The 20,352-nt window shown below is 43.1% G+C and overlaps 1 protein-coding gene across 1 annotated transcript in view; it reads right to left on the bottom strand.

Moving 5' to 3' along the window:
* LOC138260421 (indolethylamine N-methyltransferase-like) overlaps nt 1-20,352 on the bottom strand; it is a 78,865-nt gene that overhangs the window by 50,902 nt on the left and 7,611 nt on the right. The window contains exon 2 of the mRNA XM_069208893.1: nt 19,578-19,785. Within this exon, the coding sequence (XP_069064994.1) occupies nt 19,578-19,785 (208 nt within the window). The remainder of the gene's footprint in view (nt 1-19,577; nt 19,786-20,352) is intronic.

The following is a 20,352-nucleotide window of genomic DNA, read 5'->3' as shown; positions in this document are numbered from 1 at the left end:
TCCTGTTCAGGGTCTCTGAGGGGTCATGGACCAGTTGCTCGGGAGCATGCTCCTTTGATAGTGGGTTCGAGGCTGCCGTAATCAAAGCCTGAGATTGGGCCAGAATGGCTGTATCCATAGCGCGGTCTGAGAAGCTGTCAAGGTAGAGACTCAGGTCTATCGGATAGTAGAAGTCCCTGGATACATTATTCTTTGTGATCCACATCCTTGCCGGTTCAAATAAACCAAACTTGATCTCCAGCTGTCGCAGACGGTGTCGCAAGGCCAGAAATGCTTTTCTGCACTCGCTAGTCTCTTTGGAGAAGTCAGCCGTCATCCGTATCTGGAGGTCGTTCATACGGAATGGACCCTGCATGCTCGCTTTTTGCAAAATCTGTTGAGCCTGCGTGTGCCGCAAGAAGCAGGCTTTTATAGGTCGTGGGTGGTTGGCCCCATTGTGACGTTTGGAGCCCAGTCTGTGTGCTCTTTGAAACTCCAGAGGGGGATCAAAGGTTAGGCCAGTAATTTGAGGCAAAGTAATCTTTAGAAAGTACTGCACATCCGCTCCCTCTATATTTTCCGGGAAGCCAAGAAAGCGGACATTGTCCCTACGGCTTCTGTCTTCTAGATCGATGACCTTGCTGCGGAGATAAAAGAGCTCCTGGTCTCTGTCCGGGGCGAGCACGACCTGAGTCTCCACTGTCGTCACCCGGTGCTCCAGGGCAGTCACTCGCGATTGGAAGCCTGCAATATCCAGGCGCATTGACTTTGTATCCTCCGTTAGGGAGGCCATCATGCTATCCATCCCCTCGAGCTTGCGGCCCACCGCCGATATCTCCTGTAGGATATGGTCCATGGTTGAACCGTGCAAGGTATCCGCCATGGCGCGGGACTGGCTGGTTGGGTGCTCCTGGGATGTAGGGGATGAGGTTCGGGTATGTTGCAGAGCTTTCGAGAAGGGCAGTTGTCTAGCCGCCTTACCCAAATGTTTATTTGATGATCTGCCCCCTGGCATCACTGGGTTGTGGGCATGAGAAGGCTTCAGGCGAGGTGTAAACTTCTCTGTGGTATGCTTTGCGATCAGTGGGTTGACACACCCCGCAGCGTTGAGGGACCACTGCTGTGGTCACCGCAGGTCCTTACAGGTCACAGTCCACACTCCCAAGTGTGGTGGCAGACGTACCTGGGCCATGGGTAAAGAAGCGGGAGGGGGGCCGTGGGGGGAGGCCAGCGCCCAAAGGCAAGTGTTCCTCCTATCCAGGGGATAGAGGCACTGCGAGAGCCGTCCCGCTGTACCTCCAGCCCCCCTCTCTTGTAGCGGTGGTGTCCTGAAGAGGCCTGTCGCTAGTCCCTCCTGGCGCAATGGGAAATAGTTTTCCATGGTAGAGAGGAGGGAAGGAAGGGGGGGAACGAAGGAGGCAGGACAATTGTACCCAGGCAGGGTGAGTCGCAGGACCTCACAGGATGTAGTGGGTGAGTTCTCAAGTGATCTCCTCCATGGTAGGGATCCAATGTCCAAGAAGTGCACTCAAGTTGGGACCCTTATGTGAGAGTGTGCCATGGGGATCTCGATTTGGTGCATCCGGGTAGTATTTCAATTCGGTGGTTGCTCCGCAGTTAGAGCAATGTTGCCCTGTATTTACTTGGCACCACACCCGTCTCGGACGGGGGTGCAGGACGAGCTCACTCGTCCAGCTGGTCCTGCGGAGGATTGAGAATGTGGTTAGGAAGGGCAGGCGGGGCGCCATCAAGGTTCCGGGAAGGGGTTTCAGACCCAATCCTCCTGTGTGTTGACCGCCCGGTGCGTCTGCGGCCGGGGCCGGTCAGGGTTATTCCTCCCCCTCCTCCTCTCTGCAGCTCGTTCCACAGCCCGCCAGCCCAGGGATCTCATGCAAGGACGCGGCTTCGCGGCCAGGCGTAGGCCCCGGCCGCCCTCGGGACCGCAGGAGGTAGGATCGGGTCGCTCGAACCCCAAACCAAGGGGCTCTCAGGATGCCTCTGCCCCCCACGAGCACCCGACTGATCTTCGGGGGGGGCACACAGGACCAAAGCTCCTCCCTGCCCGGTCCGGGGCCCGCCGTCAGGTGGAGCGGCTCAGCTAGGCAGCCATTTTCAAATGTTGCCAGACCACACACCCGCAAGATATGTTTTTTGAAAAGGCATAACATCAGCGGAGATTTTTACAACAGAAAGTGTCTCATCATTCAACAAATTATTGCAGCAAAAGAAGCCATAGCTATTGCAGATTTGGTGGCTACAGCAGCTAAATTGTTTCCTACAATGTGTACTCCTACACGTTGATGGCTCAATGTATGTACTACATGAGCTTTTGGTAGTCTGTCCTTAAGATCACCTACCGTCCCCCTCAAGTTTTTATGTTTGATGGTGTTCCCTTTGAAATCCCTGAACACATTCAGAAACCAATGGTGTAAGTAATCATTATAAGACTGGACACAATAGCACTAATCACACACAATCAGTGCTGGGTGTTCGTGATCTAGTAAGTTCCAGTGCCACAACACAAGCTCTAAAATCTGCTAGCTGTGCCATGCAGTCCCCTAGGGTCTGTGTATAGATATTCCGAGGGTGAAAAATACCATCCCTCATCACCCTGTTTAGAACTGCACAAGTAGCCCAGCATTGATGTATGGTACCTATGCCTGGTTGTGCTGAACCATCAGTGTAAATGATAGTTTGATATAGATCAAGCTGGAGTAGATTAGCAGGTGCAGGATATTCTTGTTCATATTGGAGGAATACTTGGGTCTGAAGTTTTGGGTCAAAGATGTAATCAGCATCAGTGGAAGTCAGAGAATTTGCGCATTGAATCCATTGTGGATGTAATGCTTTACCATTTGGAACGCTGGCTTTGGTAACAGCCTCAAGGACTGGTACCGGGGGTAACAACAACAATGTGTTTCTCTTGGGCAATTCATCTCTCCTTAATGACAGCCATCTGTACAGCAGTCAACATTTTCTCTGTAGGTGCAAAACGTTGTTCTGCATTAGAATACAAAAGTGATTTTATCCTATGGGTACCGTGTCACCCTCATTAAATGCGACATAGGTGAACCCAATGGCACCAGCAATCATTCTGATAACCACATTTGTTTTGTTGTTTCGTGTGTGTAAATGTTTTGTTTCTAACTTGTTCCTAACATGTCATGTTGCAATTCTCTGAGAATGCGTGCGTATTCTACTGCCCAGCATTTACTACAAAAATCTGAACAAATTAGATAATAAAGGTGTTTTGTGCATATTCAGGTATGTATGTTCTGCCAAATTTAAAGAAACCCAGAGATGACTGTAGTGTCTTAATGGTGTGTGAAATTTGTAACTGAGCACATTTCTCTAGAAAGTGCAGGGCCAGGCTCTTACCTTCATCTGATAGCTTATATCCCAACAACAGGACACAGAGAAAGGCAATTTTCATTTTATTGAAGTTGAACTTGTAGCTTCACAGTCCCTCATGGTCTATATCATGTAATAATGATGTTACACAGGCTGAAAACAACCCTGGGCTGTTCTTATAGCCTCGGGTCAAACGGCAAAAGTTCCTTTGTGGGTCAAGTGTGCTAAAAGTGCTTAGATCCTGACTTTCAAGCACTAGAGTTTGGCAGAAGAAACCATTGGCGATATCCAGTGTCGTTTTGCAATTTTAACGCACTATATTGTTTATTAGTGCTGTACTGTGAGCATTTTGTATTGCATATGTGTTTGTATGATTGTTCAAATGTCTGTAATCTAAGACTGTTCTGTATGAATGGTCCGGTTTAACAACTAGGAATAAGTGGGTATTCATTGCAGAGACACAGGGTTCTATAACACCCTGGTACTCAAGTTGTGAGCGAATTTCTCTCACTGGAGCTTTCATTTCATGTTTAATGGGATATTGAGGTGAGGTTACGGTTTTCGGGTGAACCTTATAGGTATTACATGGTAAGGGGAATCTTTATCTTACCCTACATGGTGACAGTACAGTGAGGGAGCCTGCACCAGAGCCCAGTCAGCAGCATAAGCTTCCTTTACAACGTCTGGAACTAGGACTTAGGAAGAAGGCTCCCCTTGTGGGAGCTTGCAGACAAATTCAGATGGCCAATCTTTTTCTGCCAATAATATATCATAATTCTGTGTCAATTTTGTCCCAGAAATAACTTTAGTGGTATGTTCACTTTCCCCCTCAATTTGGATGATTAGTCTGTAGGCCCTATTGGGTACAGAGACATGCCTGTCTGCTGTCACATCCAGAAGATCTATAAGATTCTGGTCTTATATGGTGACCTCTGCCCCACTGTCTAGCAGAGTCACTGCCCCCTTCCTGTTCTTCAACAATGTACTCAATATGAGTGGTATCTTTCACTATAATTGCAGCCTTGTCCTCCTTTTTAATTTATGTTTCTGAGGAACATTGTGAGTCCTTTTTCCTCTTCACATAGTCACCTCAGTATTCTGCCCGTCCCACTCTGTCACTCCGTTTATCCGGTGTGACCTGAAAAGAACGTAATGGGCATGTGTCAGTACATTGGTATCTGTCAGGAGTTTTTATAGTTTCTCTATTCCTTAAATTGCATCTTCTTTCTGAGGTCTCTGGTTGCTGAGATTCTCCTCTTCTGTCTTTCTTCTGCTTTTTTTTATCAAAGCATTTTTTAGAATATGCTTGTGATTGTTTAGGACCTTCCTTAGCAGAGGTACTTTGAATTTGTGGCTTTGTTGGTCTGTCCCCCAGACTATCCTGACCTATACTAGTGTAGGTCTCGGAAATAATCTTTGGTGGCTCACACTCCTGTCCCTGTTGAGGAATCTCACTAAGCCGCTGGAGAGTCACTGGTGCTGCTGCTTCCCCTATAATTTTACTTAGAACAATGGAGAACACTGTGTCAAAGTTGCGCATCGGTTTCATCCCCAAATCTAGGGCCGGAGATGTCCTGTGTTCATTTCAATTTGTTTTAACACTTACAGCAAATTTGCAAGTGTTGGTGTTTCATGTGTAGTGGTATAAATTGCAGCGAAGACTGAGCCCCAAATGGCACAGCCCTGTTGATGGAACCATTCCAAGTGGCAAGCACATTGTGAGAATTCTAGGTTTATCTTGGGGTTCTGTATAGGGAAACACTGCTTCCAGCTTTTTTGTTTTTTGCTCAGTCCAGATTGGAATTTTCTCTATCTGCTTTACCCATAATGGAGTGGACTGTTTGTGGATTTATTCCTATAATGTCTAATTGGTGTATAGCTGGAGCATCCCTCATTGGCGTGGTATTTAAGTCTGCATCACAAATTGTATAAAACGTCTATATAGTGCTACTAGCTCATTATATAATGTGCGTCCATCAGCTATTTGCATAGCCTGTACATTGGGATGTGTTGTATACATGACAAATGTTGGCCACATTGGTCATCATTACTTAAAAAACCTAATCTAACAGGTTGTACTACATATGAGAGGGCACTATTAAACCAATTATAGTGTTTTTGATAAGTCAGAGGTATTTCTGAATATTGGTATGCTCTGTAGTGTTGTGGTACTTTTGCAATTCTGTATGTGTGAAATGTGTTTGAGTCTGCATTTACTTCTGGTGACCCAAGAAAAAAATATTTATTTTTTGTATGTGTTGTGAGCTTCTACGACAAATGTAACATACCTGCCCTCATTTGTTAAGCCACTAGCTAAAAGAAACTGTGTGACCAGTTGCCTACAGTTTCCTCTACTATGGAGCCATGTTAATGGTAGGTGTCAGAGGTGGGAACACCAGCAAGGGAAATCCTTTTAAGGTTCGAGCTTGAACAACCTACTATCCAGATAGGTATTCCATATTCTGCAGAGGAGGATCTTCCCTAAGACCACGGACATCTCCGTATAATGGTACTTTGGATCCCCTCTGTGTGTGTGAGACAGAGATACTCAGGAAACTTGTATAATCAGTGCCATGACGTGTATCTCTCATGATTCCATAAGACTGCTGAACTGGGGGTGAAGGCACCACCGCTTATAGGTGACTGAGTCTCTCCTACACCAGTTTGGCAACTGGCAGTTAAATTAAATCCTATTGGTTTGCTAGCAGTACCTCATCCAGACACAAAGGGTAAAGGTGATTTGTGGCAGTCTAGCGAATGATACTCTAGGGACTTCTCAGAGGAGTCGCAGTAAACGAGTCATACTCTTTTCCTCCCATCAGCAACAAGCCTTGTGCACAAACACAGACAGAAAAGGAGATGCAGGGTGGTTTTCAATCGATGTATTGAAAAGGCTGCAATCTACGATAAAATACATGAGCTTCAATAATAAGGATAATGAGAGATAACAGAATTTGGATTGTGAATATCAGTGATGTGAAGATGAACAAACCTAACATATTGCAATAAACAGGGATAAATGATTCTTGCCTAATGCCTAATCTCGAGCCTATAGGAAGAGCATGGCAGTGTTAGCCCAATCTGTCCATTCGGAGTCCACGAGAGAAGCACCCACCCTCATTAATTTGGCACAAGGGTCTACTCTCCGTCTCCTGATCTGGTTGTAGAGACAAGATTGAGGTCGTCTACAAAGTAGTGTTCAGCAAAGATGGAAAATCCTGGCCTGAAGGACCACATGACATGCTTTGTTCTGTAAATTAGGCTTGTTGTGAAAATGTGCCCAAGAAGTAGATTGTTTATGCAGTCTTGTGACAGCAATAACAAGCATTATCTTGTATTATTCTCATTCTATTCCTGTTAACCCTAGGGCAAGGAACACAATGGAAAATGCCATGCATCACAAATGATAAAAACTTGTTCGCTAATGATGAAAATAAAACACCACTGCTGAGAAGCAAGCCATTCTAAAATGGAATAAAACGAACAAATGAAAACAGAACAGTGTACCTAGGTAAAAGGGTACAGGCCTCAACTAAGCTATAATAAATGTGCCTGACAAGACTAAAATGTACCCACAGCAGTTTGTAATGCTTACTTTTGGAGTAAGAAGCTGGCTATTTGTGCCATTTAGTAGCCTTTAATGTTTTTGTTCAAGGATTGTTCCCCAGAGTCAAAGATTACATTTGTTCAGTTTCAGGAGTCTGTGATAGACAGCATTGTTGAAGTGGAACAGGTAAGTGTTCCTAGAGTGGGAGTGGTGGAGCATGTGACTAGATTGAAAGATCACCACTTTGTGCCCAAAAAAACAATTCCTGTATGCGAGGTATAGTCTGTATGTGAAGAGACATGCGGAATGAGAGTTGTATGCACTGCCCTGAGTGCCATTCTAAACCTGGGCTGTGTGTGCCTGCATGTTTTAGATTGCACCACATGCAAAAGAGTTTTTGTGAACACCCTTGAGCACTGCCTGGTGTGTATCATTTTGTACTTTTTGTTCAGTTTCACGTTTCATATTAGTGTGATGTAGTTAGTTAGAGCTAACGCACTGCTGATGTATTTGTAGTTTTGCATTTAATTGTAATTGGCTTGTGCTTTCTATTTTCTTAAAAAATGTGATGGCAGTGTGCGTGGACTGGCAATTGGCTGGTGGTGTATGTGAGCTGACGCTTGGCTGGTGGTGTGTATGAACTGGTATTTGGTTGGCGGTGTGTCAGTAATGTCTTGCTGCTGTCACTAAACACACTTCTAGACAAATGCCAGTCAACATCCTCGGTCAGTTGGCGTAACTGCTGTGTCAGGCATGTGCATGTTTGAAAGTGAGACCCTTGAATTGTGCTGTCTATTGATGTGAATGTTGTAATGTGCTGGGCCCAGGGCTAGCAGCGTGAATAGTCTTGTGTCTGTCACATATGAAAGGTCTGTGAACAGACTCTAAAGCAGTTGGTGCCTTGCCGTGGCTTTACAGCTCATGAGCGGTTAGCCTTTGGTTCAGTTTGTACCTTTCAACTATTTCCAGTGCACTAAGTTCAAGTGACTTCTCTGTTCAAGACCTTACTGATATCTCTTTTCTCTGTAATCTTTCTAATACAGCTGAATCTGACTCTTCACTCTCCTCTATAGCTCAAGAACTCGATCTTGAGACTAATCAATATTTCCCCTTTGATCTTAGACCCAAATCTATTTTTACTCCCACTCTTCCGGCTGGTAATTCTATTTACTTATTTTCATCAGCAGTGCTGAAAGATCTTGATCGTGAATACAAAAGATACTGTGATCAACGTAAATACTTACCTTCAAATATTAACCGAGATCAAGCAGCAGCCTTGTCACACTTGTCCTCTAAACACCATGTTATTATCAAAGAGGCAGATAAAGGAGGGAACATTGTTATCCTCAATACTCATGACTACTTGAAGGAAGCCTATAGACATCTTCAAGATAAAAACTGCTATAAAAAACTTACATATAATCCAACAACTGAAATACAACAGAGACTGTCTGATCTTCTGGAACTTTGGCATTCACGCCATATCATCTCAAGTCAAGAAAAATCTGTTCTTTTTCTTCAGTTCCCCACCATACCTACACTAAATCTTCTATCTAAAATCCACAAAAAGGGTCATCCACCCAAGGGCAGACCTATAATTTCAGGGGTAAACTCTGTTTGCTCCAAATTGGGAGCTTTGATTGACAAGGAGCTTCAACCTTTCATGATTAATTTACCTTCCCAAGTCAGAGACACTAAAGACATCCTACAGAAACTACAGAATATAGATTAGCAACCTGATTATCTCCTAGTCACTATTGATGTAGTTAGCCTCTACACCTCAATTAAACATAGTGATGGCTTAGCGGCAGTAAGCAAATGTCTCTCCACCAAATCAGTTCAACACATGGCACGGAATTCCATGTTACTGGATATGCTCAAAGTTAGCTTAGAAAATAATTATTTCCTCTTTGACAGCCAGTTTTACCTACAGCTCCAAGGTACAGCGATGGGGTCAAAATGTGCTCCCCCGTACGCCTGTATCCTTATGGGAGCAGTGGAAAATTTGTGGCTTTGGAGTGATCGATCAGAGCATTTTACTCAACATATCATATTTTGGGGATGTTACATTGATGATATCCTGTTAATCTGGCAGGGTCACCAGGCTCTCCTTCATCAATTCATTCAGTCTTTAACACCCAATATCTGGAACATTGACATCACCTATCAAATTTCCAACTCCTCAATTGAGTATTTAGACTTATTGATATTTGTGGAAGACAACAAACTTCAGACGAAGTTCTTTCAGAAATCCACAGCAGCCAATTCTATCCTTCATGCTACCAGCTGTCATCCTTCCAGCACCATCCGAAATATTCCCAAAGGAGAGCTTAGGAGAGCAAGACTTAACTGCACCAACATCTCTGATTATTACACTACTTCCACCCAAATAATTGAGAGACTCACTACTAGGGGATACAATCGCAATTCACTAAATATTACTAAGGCACATCTGAGAGACATGGACCGCAATCAATTGCTTAATAAATCCAAACAGACCAGCAAGCATCAGGTAATCAGGTTTATTACAGTATTTCACAATGGTCATCACCGCATTCGAAAATTGCTTAGCAAATACTGGTATTTACTACTGAATAACCCTTCCATCCGTCAATACATTACTCACTCTCCCCAAATTGGCTTTAGACGGGCCCCTAACCTTCGCAATAAACTTTGTTCATCATTTTATCAAGAAAAGGCAGCATCCACCTTCTCACCGCCCAAGCCAAAGGGGTTTTATACTTGCAGCAAATGTTCTATCTGCAGGTTGGGCCTATCTAAATCCAGATCTGTCACCATCAATAACTCAGTTTACCGTATCCATGATTTCATTAACTGTGACAGCTCCCATGTTGTCTATGCCATCTGTTGCCCATGCAATCAGCTTTATATTGGCAGTACTATTCGGCCCTTAAAAACAAGGATCCAAGAACATTATTGTAATGTACAGAAACTAGATAGTGTTTGTGACTTTAAAAAGGCTCCCTTGAGCCACTGGGCTGACGAGCTCTGGAGCAGGCACTGCATGCCAGTGAAGAGGTATTGAAACCGGATGATTAATGGCAGCATTTCCAGCACCCCGCAAATTTGTTCTCTGCTGAAGAAGGGATTAACCCAGAAACACATGTGTCCAGAGATGCGCAGCAAAGGCTGCACCTACTTAGAGGTGAAATATTTAAAAGTAACTGAGTTCGTTTTTTGAGGAAACTACATTTATCATGATGCAACGGGGCAGATTATTTGCTGGGATGTTAGGCAGGTGCGCTCCTAACTGTTTGTAGCCCCACTAGTAGATCACTTCACCAAATTCCACTCCCAACAACGTACATTTACCTTCAGTGGACTCCGTCGCATCACATCATCCCCACGAGGCGGCAACGTGCTGTTACGGCTGCGTCAGGAGGAAAGCCGTCTCATCATCAAGCATCACACAATTAATCATGGACTTAATACAGTAAAGACCACAAATGGCATTTCTGGCTAATGTAATTTTGGTATTGTCTCGAGTACAATGTTGACTTATCTGTCTTGACTCAGATAGTTTTTTCAATTACATTTGTTTCGTTTTCTCAATTACATATGCCTCATTTTGACCTTCTAGCACCCTTGAACAGGAGTTATATAAATACCAATGTAATAGTAAGTTTGTGCTTTTATGCTTAACTTTATTTTTCTCTTTATTTTTCTCTCTGTTTTTATGTCCCCCAACAATATTTTGTTACCTTAATTCTCTAACGTTTTATTTAAAATTGTTATTATTATTCTCCATCTGATTTTGGCTTAGTCATCGACTTTTTTTCATATTCACTTCATTCCGGTATTTTACAAAGGGTAGTGCACGTTTTTGCCTGTTTTCAAAATGGCGCCTCCCTTCATGGACTATTGTAGTTCTTTTTTACTTTCTGTACCCCGCCTTCCTCATCTGAGGTAGGACTTCAAGTTTTCTTTCATTTGCGGCTCAGCATTTAAACACGCTGCTGGCGCCTACGCGTCCGTCCCGGCTTTTCAAATGGAGACGGACGTGTTTCCAGGCACTCTGTTGGTTCTTTGAGGTGAGCCCGGTGGCTGCCTTTCCTGCACCACCGTTCGCTACCTTTCTGTTTAAAAAAATTATAGCGTTTCCAATTATTGGTTCGCATTAAGTTACAATTTGCCGCACTTTACCTCTGTTCTAACGAGGCTTCAACATCTTATAGCCTTTCTTCTTTTCTAATCACATCGCATCCGCTTTCAGGTGTCATGCCCTCATCAAAATATTATAGTTAATATTTCCACGCTGTTCTTTGTATTAGTTTTCTGCCTTAACATGGAAATTGAACTATAAATCTTTCTCTTGTTTTCAAGGTCTATGACACTTCCTTAAAGCTTATGTCTTTCTGTTCTGTTTTAACTTAGTATCTTATATAACATCACCACAAAGGTATATCATCAGAAGATTTGGAATGCCATATTATTGTTTAGTTAGGGTTTTGTCTGTTTTTCCTTATGTATACCAAATAGTATACATTTGTGTGTATTTTTTGCAGATTAGGAACAGACCGCATGATTACACATCACAGAGTGCTTTGTATTGTTTTACTTTACCTGAATGGTATGTTTGCCTCTAAAGTTTATTTTCCTTGTAAAATTAATTTTCACTTATTAGTCCATATCTTTGTTCACCCCTTTGCATTTGGTATCTGTCTTTAGGCACTATATTGGAGTCCACTGTTCCAACACTTTTATAAACACCGCCTTCTCCTCATGCACATACTCCTGGTATTCACGACTATGATGACTACATTTCCTCTTGCCTATGTTCTATCTAGTGTATATTTGACTCATATAATTACACTCACCATTTGTTAATTATTAACCAGTAATTTGTATTTTGGATCGTTCTGGGTATCTCTCCTGGGATCACCTTCACTTGAGAATATCAATGACTACCATGCAATCAGGCACCTTCTCACTCCTTGGTGTTGTCTTAATACCAGACCTTCTCTACTAGTATTATTCTGAGTGGGACTTTGTTTCCCTTTTCTTTCAGCCTTAAGAAAGCCCTGGCTTATGTGCCCTTGGGGCAAAACACGTGTTGGCTGAGTTTCATATGTTGTTGTTCAGGATTCACTACTGATGTTATCTACGTTGGAAACTATCTGTTCTACCTATATTAATAAATAAGGAACTTGTGGCTCAGTCATGAAGTAATCGTGTTTACTATACTTTTCATCAAATTTCAAGTATTTGGACTTCGTCTGTAAAGACTTTATTTTAAAGGGACTTTCCCACAATTTCATTTTCTAGCAGTGTGACTAGTCTTGTGTCTGTCACGTATGAAAGGTGTGTGAACAGACTCTAAAGCAGTTGGTGACTTGCCGTGGCTTTACAGCTCATGTACCTGTCAACTATTTCCAGTGCATTTCATTGTTGTGAACTCTCTTGTTAATGAAATTTTATATTTTGAGCCATCCCTCACACTTGTGCCAAATCCAACCAGTATGTGTTTGTATCAACAACCACAAAAGTGAGCACGCTACCAAGTGTCTTACGTCTGTGATGTCCCGAACACTCAAATTAGAAAAATCACTGTTTTTAACCTTCGTCTATATTGGTGGGTAACCACAAGACTATTTTATTGCACTTCTACTGTCAGTTGGGAATTCAACTCACAAATAAAACCTGCTCCGCTGTAATCTGGTATCGAAGCACACCCCTGACACACTAGGTGTCTCGGTGGGAACACAAGGATGAAGGTGGCACCAACTAGGTTAACAAAACCTAAGGGTGTATTTTTCACAATTTGGAACATCACAGAATTAAGAGACTTGGTAGCAACCTCACTTCTTGTCTAGGGAAAATCTACCAACTCTAGACATGTTCGAAAACTAGACACCCAGGGGAGTACTGGGTGGTGTGCCTCTCATGGATCCAAACATGTTTTCTTACCCCTAATGCCCTGCAAACCTCAAAATGTGACTAAAATCACACATTTTATTTGCATTTCTTTGCCATGTTCTTCCACAAACAAAAATAAACAATGCATTTCTACCACTCAGCATTTCCCTTAGTCTCACAATAAAAATTATACCTCACTTGTGTGGGTGCACACAGCAGAGTCAGCCTTAAAACGTATAAAAAAAACTCTGCCCTTTTAGACCCACTTTGGTTCCCAATCAAACTTTAAATGTTTTTGCCCCTTTCCTGTAGCAAGCATTGACCCACCCGCATCAGTGAGGTATAATGTTTATTAGGAGGCCGAGGAGAATGCTGAGTGGTAGGAAATTTGTGGCTCCCCTCAGATTCCAAAACTTTCTACAACAGTCATATGAGGAAATGTGTTTTTGGTACATTTTCAACATTGCATGGGATTTTGGGTGACAGAACCTGGAGGGAGCCACACAAGTCACCCCATTCTGGATTCCCCTAGGAGTCTAATTTTAAAAAATGTATAGGTTTCCCTAGGTGACAGATGAACTAGGGCCCCAAATCGAGAGCTAGGCATATTTAAAAAAAGGGCCAGTTTTTAGTGGAGAAATGTGATGTGTGCATGTTGCGTTTTAGGCTGTTTCCTGTCGCGGGCATTAGGCCTATCCACACAAGTGAGATACCATTTTTATGGGGAGATTTGGTAAAATAATGGGTGGAAGGAAGTTTATGGCTCCCCTCAGATTCCAGAAATTTCCACCACAGAATTGTAAGGAAAATGTGTTTTTAGGCAAATATTGAGGTCTGTAAGGGATTCTAGGAGGCAGAGCGTAGTGAGATCCACACAAGTCACCCCATCATGGATTCCCCTAGATGTCTAGTTTTTAAACATGTACAGATTTTCTAGGTTTCCCTTGGTGACGGCTGAGCTAGGGCCCACAATCCACAGCTAGGTACATTGCAAAAAAGTGTTGGTTTCAGTGGTGAAATGTGATGTGTCCATGTTGCGTTTTGGGATGTTCCCAGTCATGGGCACTAGACCTACCCACACAAGTGAGGTACTACTTTTATGAGAGGCATAGGGGAATTATGGGCAGAAGGAGATTTGTGGCTCCCACAGATTCCAGAACTTTACACCAAAGAAATGTGAGGAAAATGTGTTTTTAAACACATTTTGAGGTATGAAAGGGATTCATGGTCAAAAACCCTGGTAAGAGCCACACAAGTCACCCCATCCTGGATTTGCCTAAGTGTATAGGTTTATAAAAATGTACAGGTTTTCTTGTTTTCCCTAGGTGTTGGCTGTGCTAGGGCCCAAAATCCACAGGTAGGCACTTTACATAAGAAGGGTCAGTTTTCAGTGGAGAAATGTGATGTGTCAACATTGAGTTTTGGGCCATTTCCTGACGTGGAGACTAGACCTATCCACACAAGTGAAATACCAGTTTTATCAGGAGACTTGGGGGAACAAAGAATAGTAGAACAAGTGTTTTTTTCAATTGTCTTTCTCTGCATTTGCGCCTTCCAAATGTAAGACAAAGGTAAAAGAAATAAATCATTTTGAGAAATTCCCTCTAAATCACGTTAGTATCAGTACCTACAAATTCAAAGATGTTCAAATAATCACTGCTTCTTAACTCCATATCACCTGACAGCCTTAGGATAGTCTTCCCCCAACTTTGTGCCTGCCTCTCTCCATTGCTCTGATTAAAGTTTTGCTGACTTTAGGACTCTGCACACTTTACCACTGCTGACCAGTGCTAAAGTGCTTGTGCTTTCTCCCCTAAACATGGTAACATTGGCTCCTACCCAATTGGTATATTTATTTTACCTATAAGTCCCTAGTAAAGTGCATTATATGTGCCCATGGTCTGTAAATCAAATGCTATTATGGGTCCTGCAGCATTGATTGTGCCACCCACCTAAGTAGCCCCTTAACCGTGTCTCAGGCCTGCCAATACTATGCCTGTGTGTGCAGTTTAACTGCTACTTCGATTTGGCATTTAAAAAACTTCCCAAGAATTAAATGCTCCTTTTTTTCTTTATAAGTCACTCCTAAGGTAGATCCTAGGTAGCTCATAGAGCAGGGTGCTATGTAAGTGAAAGGCAGGACTTGTACTTGTACGTTTTACATGTCCTGGTAGTGAAAAACTCCCAATGAAATGTATAGCTTTCTGGGGTCCACAATTGGTTTCACACCTATTTGTACCACTAACTGGAAGAAGGTTGGAAAGCACCAAAAATAGGAAAAGTGGGCTATGTCCCAGTAAAATGCCAAAGCTGCACTGAAATTTCTAATTTACGTCTACCTATTCCTGAAAGCCGGGAAGACGGTGAGTTTAACACTACAACCCCTTTGTTGATGCCATTTGCGGGGGAAAAACATAATGGGGGCATATTTAAGAGCCCCTAGCACCACCAGAGTGGCACTTTTAGTGATGCTTCGGTGGCGCTATGTACTACACCGTATTTACAAGGTGGCGTTAAGCCACTTTTTGCGGCTTGACACCACCATGTAAATAGGTCACCTTCACAAGCAGCACATTGCGTGGAAGGAGTGTGCAATGGGTGTTGCTGTCGGCGTGCCACAGCAACACCCATTACCCATTACATTTGACGCTGCCCCAGATTTACGAGTTTTCATAAACCTGAGGCAGAGCCAAAATCTAACGCCACCCCAGGCATGGCGCAACGAGGAGAAATGCTTTCATTTCTTCTTGGTTTTTGCTCTTAGTGTGTGTGCTGCATTCTGCGTTCCCAATTGTCTCCTATCACTGCTTTGGGTTGTTCATAGGGGTAATGTCTGGTCTCTATAACTTCCTAATACAGTACAAGTACTCCCAAGCCTGGACTCAGCAACTGCAAACCATGTGGAAGGAGAGACTACAAATAGACTATGCAGAAGATGACCAGGCAGAGGTTTTGGAAAACTTGGACTGATGGGTGAGGGATCCAAGGATGAAATTCTGGGCCTGATTTAGATATTGCTGGATGGGTTACTCCATCACATACTATAGAATGGGATTAAGATTTTAGCTGATGTGATATCTGTCACCTTTGTGATGAAGCAACCTGTCCACTGAGTTCTCAATCAGGCCCTCTGTCTTTTAAAGAGAGTGTTGGGCTAGTACTGGACCCCCATTATAGTGGAACATGCGGGGCTCCTCCATCACTTGCAGTGTTGGCATTGCAGGTGCCCTGACCACGACACATATCCTGTATGACTGCCTAGACATATGTGGTCTGTGGATCGCAGTGAAAGGCACCCTATGCAGATCCATGCACCTCCCCCATACCTCAACATATGTTAATGCTGCATGATACCACTTAGATTTATCCACTGACACACCGTGAGAGGCACAGGCATTGGGTATGAGGTAATTCCTCTAACATTCTAAAAAGCTCCTTGGACAGACTGAGTCTGGTCTGAAAAAAAAATCATTGCTGCTTTGATTAAACTTTTATAGATTTTATAGTGCTTAATAATTTCTGGGGCTTATTCACAAGCCCTGTGTGCCGCTGGAGCATCATGTTTTGTGACGCACCGGCAGATATAGTGTAAGGGAAAGAAGAGAAAGCCACTGTGGTGCCTTCCACCGCATCAGCGAGGCATTCCAGGGGTGTTGCAGTGAGTTTTCCTACGCACACCCATGAGCTGTGACTCATTCCGGGAATACAAGAATGAAAGGTGTCCCTTCCCGCACAGAAAGAATCCTGGCCACGATGAGGCTTCCTTGCACTACGGTGCCTGTGTCGGCGCTAGGCAGCCCTTTGTGCACCAGCACAAGGAGAGAGGACAGAAGTGCACCGTATCTTGTAGACACAGTATATTTCTGCCTTTTTCATGTGGCGTAGGGCAGTGCAGCAAGACGACTTGCTGAGGTAGATATTTGAGTCTTAACATCTCTGACAATTGAAAAGATTACATATCCAGAAGTCATTTTTACTCTTCCTCTTGTAGGGTTGAATAATATTAATAATATTGTCTGAGGTCCTTCAATGGATATCCTAAATGGATGACTAATTGATCAGTGTATAACATTTAAATTAAGTCATCAAAATTGAGGTCCCAACTGTAGAGCAGATGGTCAGATTTATAAATGGGATTACAGTTAAACTACTGGAAATTGTGGGTCATATTTAGCAGAGGTGGGTGGTAAACTCACCTTCTCCAGCGGAATATATGGAGTTTTGACACTCTGTGCTCTGCTTTGAGTTCATCAAAAACTTCGACTTCCGCACTCACTGATTGACATTGTTCATCTGCTTGGTCCCCTACCATGTCTTCTTGCAGCAACAGGGATCTCACGCCTATTCCACCAACCCCCCAGATATGAAGATAATTTCTTGGTGAGTGCAAAAACATATATGACATGTTTTAATAATAATCTGTGTGTTCAGTTGTAAAGGCATAATTTACAACTGAACCTGGCCAATCTTTGAAGAAAAGCAAACTGAGAAGATGGTAAATCACTTGGGAGAGCTTTTTGTGAAAGGGGTCCTGTGTCACTAGTTGCCCAGAAATGAGCCTGTAATGTCTGAACTAGTGAGCATTGCCGTGCGTGTCAACCCAAGAACACGTTTGGCAATTAGAAGCCACTACTTCGAAGGACATTCAATGTATTAAATTCACTCCTCACCCGCTTTTTATTTAAAGAGATGTGTCCTTGTTAAAAGTGTCTAATTAAAAAAATATAAAATGGAGGAGCTGAGGCAGCAAAGCTATCCATGTAAAGTCACCACAAACAAATCATTTTATGATTCACTTTCATTCTGCAAAATGAGAAAAATAGGAACAGCAAAATTGGAAGCAGCGTGTGACATTCTGTGACCTGTTACTCCTTTATAGATGTAACAAAATAGGATATGTAGTATGGAAAAGGCAAATGCTTAAGGTGAAATTATGGAGACTTTTAATGTTGGCGGAAGGTGTCCAGTTAATTGTTTGGGGTAGCTGCTCTGAGCAGCCAGTGGAGTGCAGTGCGTTTACTTCTGGACGCCCTGCTTGCGCTGCTGCTGGAGGAGTGAAGTGACCCAAGGCAGGGGAAGGGTTAACGGTGCGCCCCGCCTACTCACAAGGCCCGCCCATTACAGACATGCTCTTACATCTATTTAAATTAAACCCTTCTCCCACAGCTTCAGGATTATCCACTTGCATACGGTATGTATGTATCGCTGCCTCTATCTCACTTGCACCACATAAACACTATCCTGCGTAGTTGAGGGCTGGATAGCTTCTGTTTCCCTACAGCTCAGAATACAAAATCTAAGTGAGATCTATCAAGCCACATAAGTCCAACTTGTTCAGCCCTGCGTGGCTTGATAAAGTTAGAGTAACGCAAGGCAGTGCAAATCGCCGCCTTGTGTTTCTTTGCTGCAGGGAGGTGTTTGATGGGTGGAGCACTGATGTTCCCACACATCCCCCCATGAATTTTGGTGCAGTCCCAGATTTACCATTAGTGGTAGACCTGGGAATGCATCAAAAGCTTTGCCTCACCAGGTGATGGCTAACCAGGAGAAATATCTTTATTCCTCCTTGTTTTTCGTACCAGCAGGAAAATGCCACTCAGAATTGTTGTTGTGCAGGAATGTGTCCCCACTCCTGCCTACAACGCAGTCACCCTCTGCAACATGACCCAACGGTCAGCATTAGCAAAGGGCAAGAATGTGCCGCATGATATTAAATACAGCACATTGCTACCCATTCGATTTCACACAGTGCAATTTTCTTTACATGGGACAGCTGCTCAATAGGTTGGTCCAGCCATAAGTTTAGGCCACCTAAAATAATTAAAGCCGTCTTTCCCAAAACAAACATAATTTTTTTTCGTTTAGTTTGGTAAGTCTAGAATGAGATGCCTGAGGGAGGTTGGCAAAGTGGGATGAAATATTGTGTGTTATTGATATCTTAGCACGGAAAGTAAGAATATCTCAATCAGGGTTAGCGTAAATTGGTTCAGTGTCTACCACTTGTTTCTTGAGCAATAACCACTTTCCTGTTTGGTTGACTGATCTGACCTAAAAATGTTAAATGAATTTGGAATCATGTTGTGATGCTTGGAAAGTCACATATCAAATATACAAAACATATTCAAACTATGTTTTGGGAAAAAGTCTACTATTTGCTGGCAGACCACTGAGCATACATTGCATAGTAGAAACTTAAAGTGTTCCTTCTTCTTCAAAATGGAAAAGAAGAAAAGGGACCTATGGTGAAGCTTTATCAAGAGTGCACTGTTATTCTTTATCCTGCTGAAAATAGGGGCATCCATCTGGATTGTATTGTGGGTGGAAGAGATCAAAGTACTGGGAAAGCACACTTTTAAGACTTTGGCACACAGATATTTGAGCAGCATCTTCGGAGGGTGGACGTGGACAAGCGCAGATGGACTTACCTTTGGCCACCGCTGGCTTTATAAGGTAGAATCCGGGAGATTAAAAAAACTGTTCCTTCATGTACAAATACAACATAATGTGATATACGGCACATCCCTGCCCTCTACCCTTCATGCAGCACACTAAGGTGGCTTGCTGCGTTGAATGAATATTTGACAAATATGCCTGTGTACATTTCCACAAATGGGGGGTGGAGAGCTGAAAAACGTTGAATGACAGGTGCGATGGGATGCCTGGAAATCTGCACTTTATATGTATTTCTAAGCATGTTTTGGAATGGCAGAACAGTGTAAGGGTGCATTTAATTGGCGGTGTAGACATCAGTCCAGCCTCCTACACTTTCATACATGCACGGCACACATTACTTTTAAGACACCAGTCGGTACAGAATACAGACCTGTTGCCCTGAAGCTCACAAGTCAGCTTGGCAGCATGACTGCAGTCAACAGCCCCAGGAGCATTTGTCCTCCATTTTTCTATTTCTGAGATGCATTTATCTGTTGAGCCACCAATAATGATCTCTGTGAAATAATCACTGGCTAGAAAGAGGTATTGGAAGAGAGGACCAACGGACAACTGGGTGAGGGTCTTGCCTTTCACACCACCTGGATGGAAAAATGTTCAGAATTAGAATTAGGATAAACTAAAAAAACAGTCAATAGTAATACTCTATGAGCACTCCAGGTTCTTTTTAAAACATGCATAAGACTTTTCAAATGAATATAAATATAAAGAGGAGTGAAGGAAAAATTGAATATGAACAGCATAAATCACGCAAACTGGCATTATAATATTTGTCAGAATACCAGGGGTACTACTAAGCTGGAGAAGAAACCCCTCATCTCCCTCTCCTCGCCTGAAAAAAGTTCAAAGATCATCCAGTGGCAAAGACTAGACAGTGGCCTAAGGGTGGAAAATGATGGCTCAGGTGACAACCTCACAGGTCAAAGGAGCTGCGGGGAATTAGCTTTCACCCTCTCTCACTCACCCACGAGCCAGTGGGAAAGAGTGAAACTACTGCCATGCCCTCACTCATCGCTACTACTTCAAAATAACTGTAGGAGGCAGAAAAAAGGTACTGCAAAACAGAGGGAGTAAAGGAATAGAAAAGTGAGAAGGCTTGATAGACCTTCATGCTAACCATGGGATTACCTCCAGTGATGAGAATTGAT

The sequence above is a fragment of the Pleurodeles waltl genome, chromosome 2_1, assembly GCF_031143425.1.
Source record: "Pleurodeles waltl isolate 20211129_DDA chromosome 2_1, aPleWal1.hap1.20221129, whole genome shotgun sequence".
Lineage (NCBI taxonomy): Eukaryota > Metazoa > Chordata > Amphibia > Caudata > Salamandridae > Pleurodeles > Pleurodeles waltl.
Note: the sequence above shows the minus strand (reverse complement) of the source record. Positions and strands in the feature narration are given on the sequence as shown.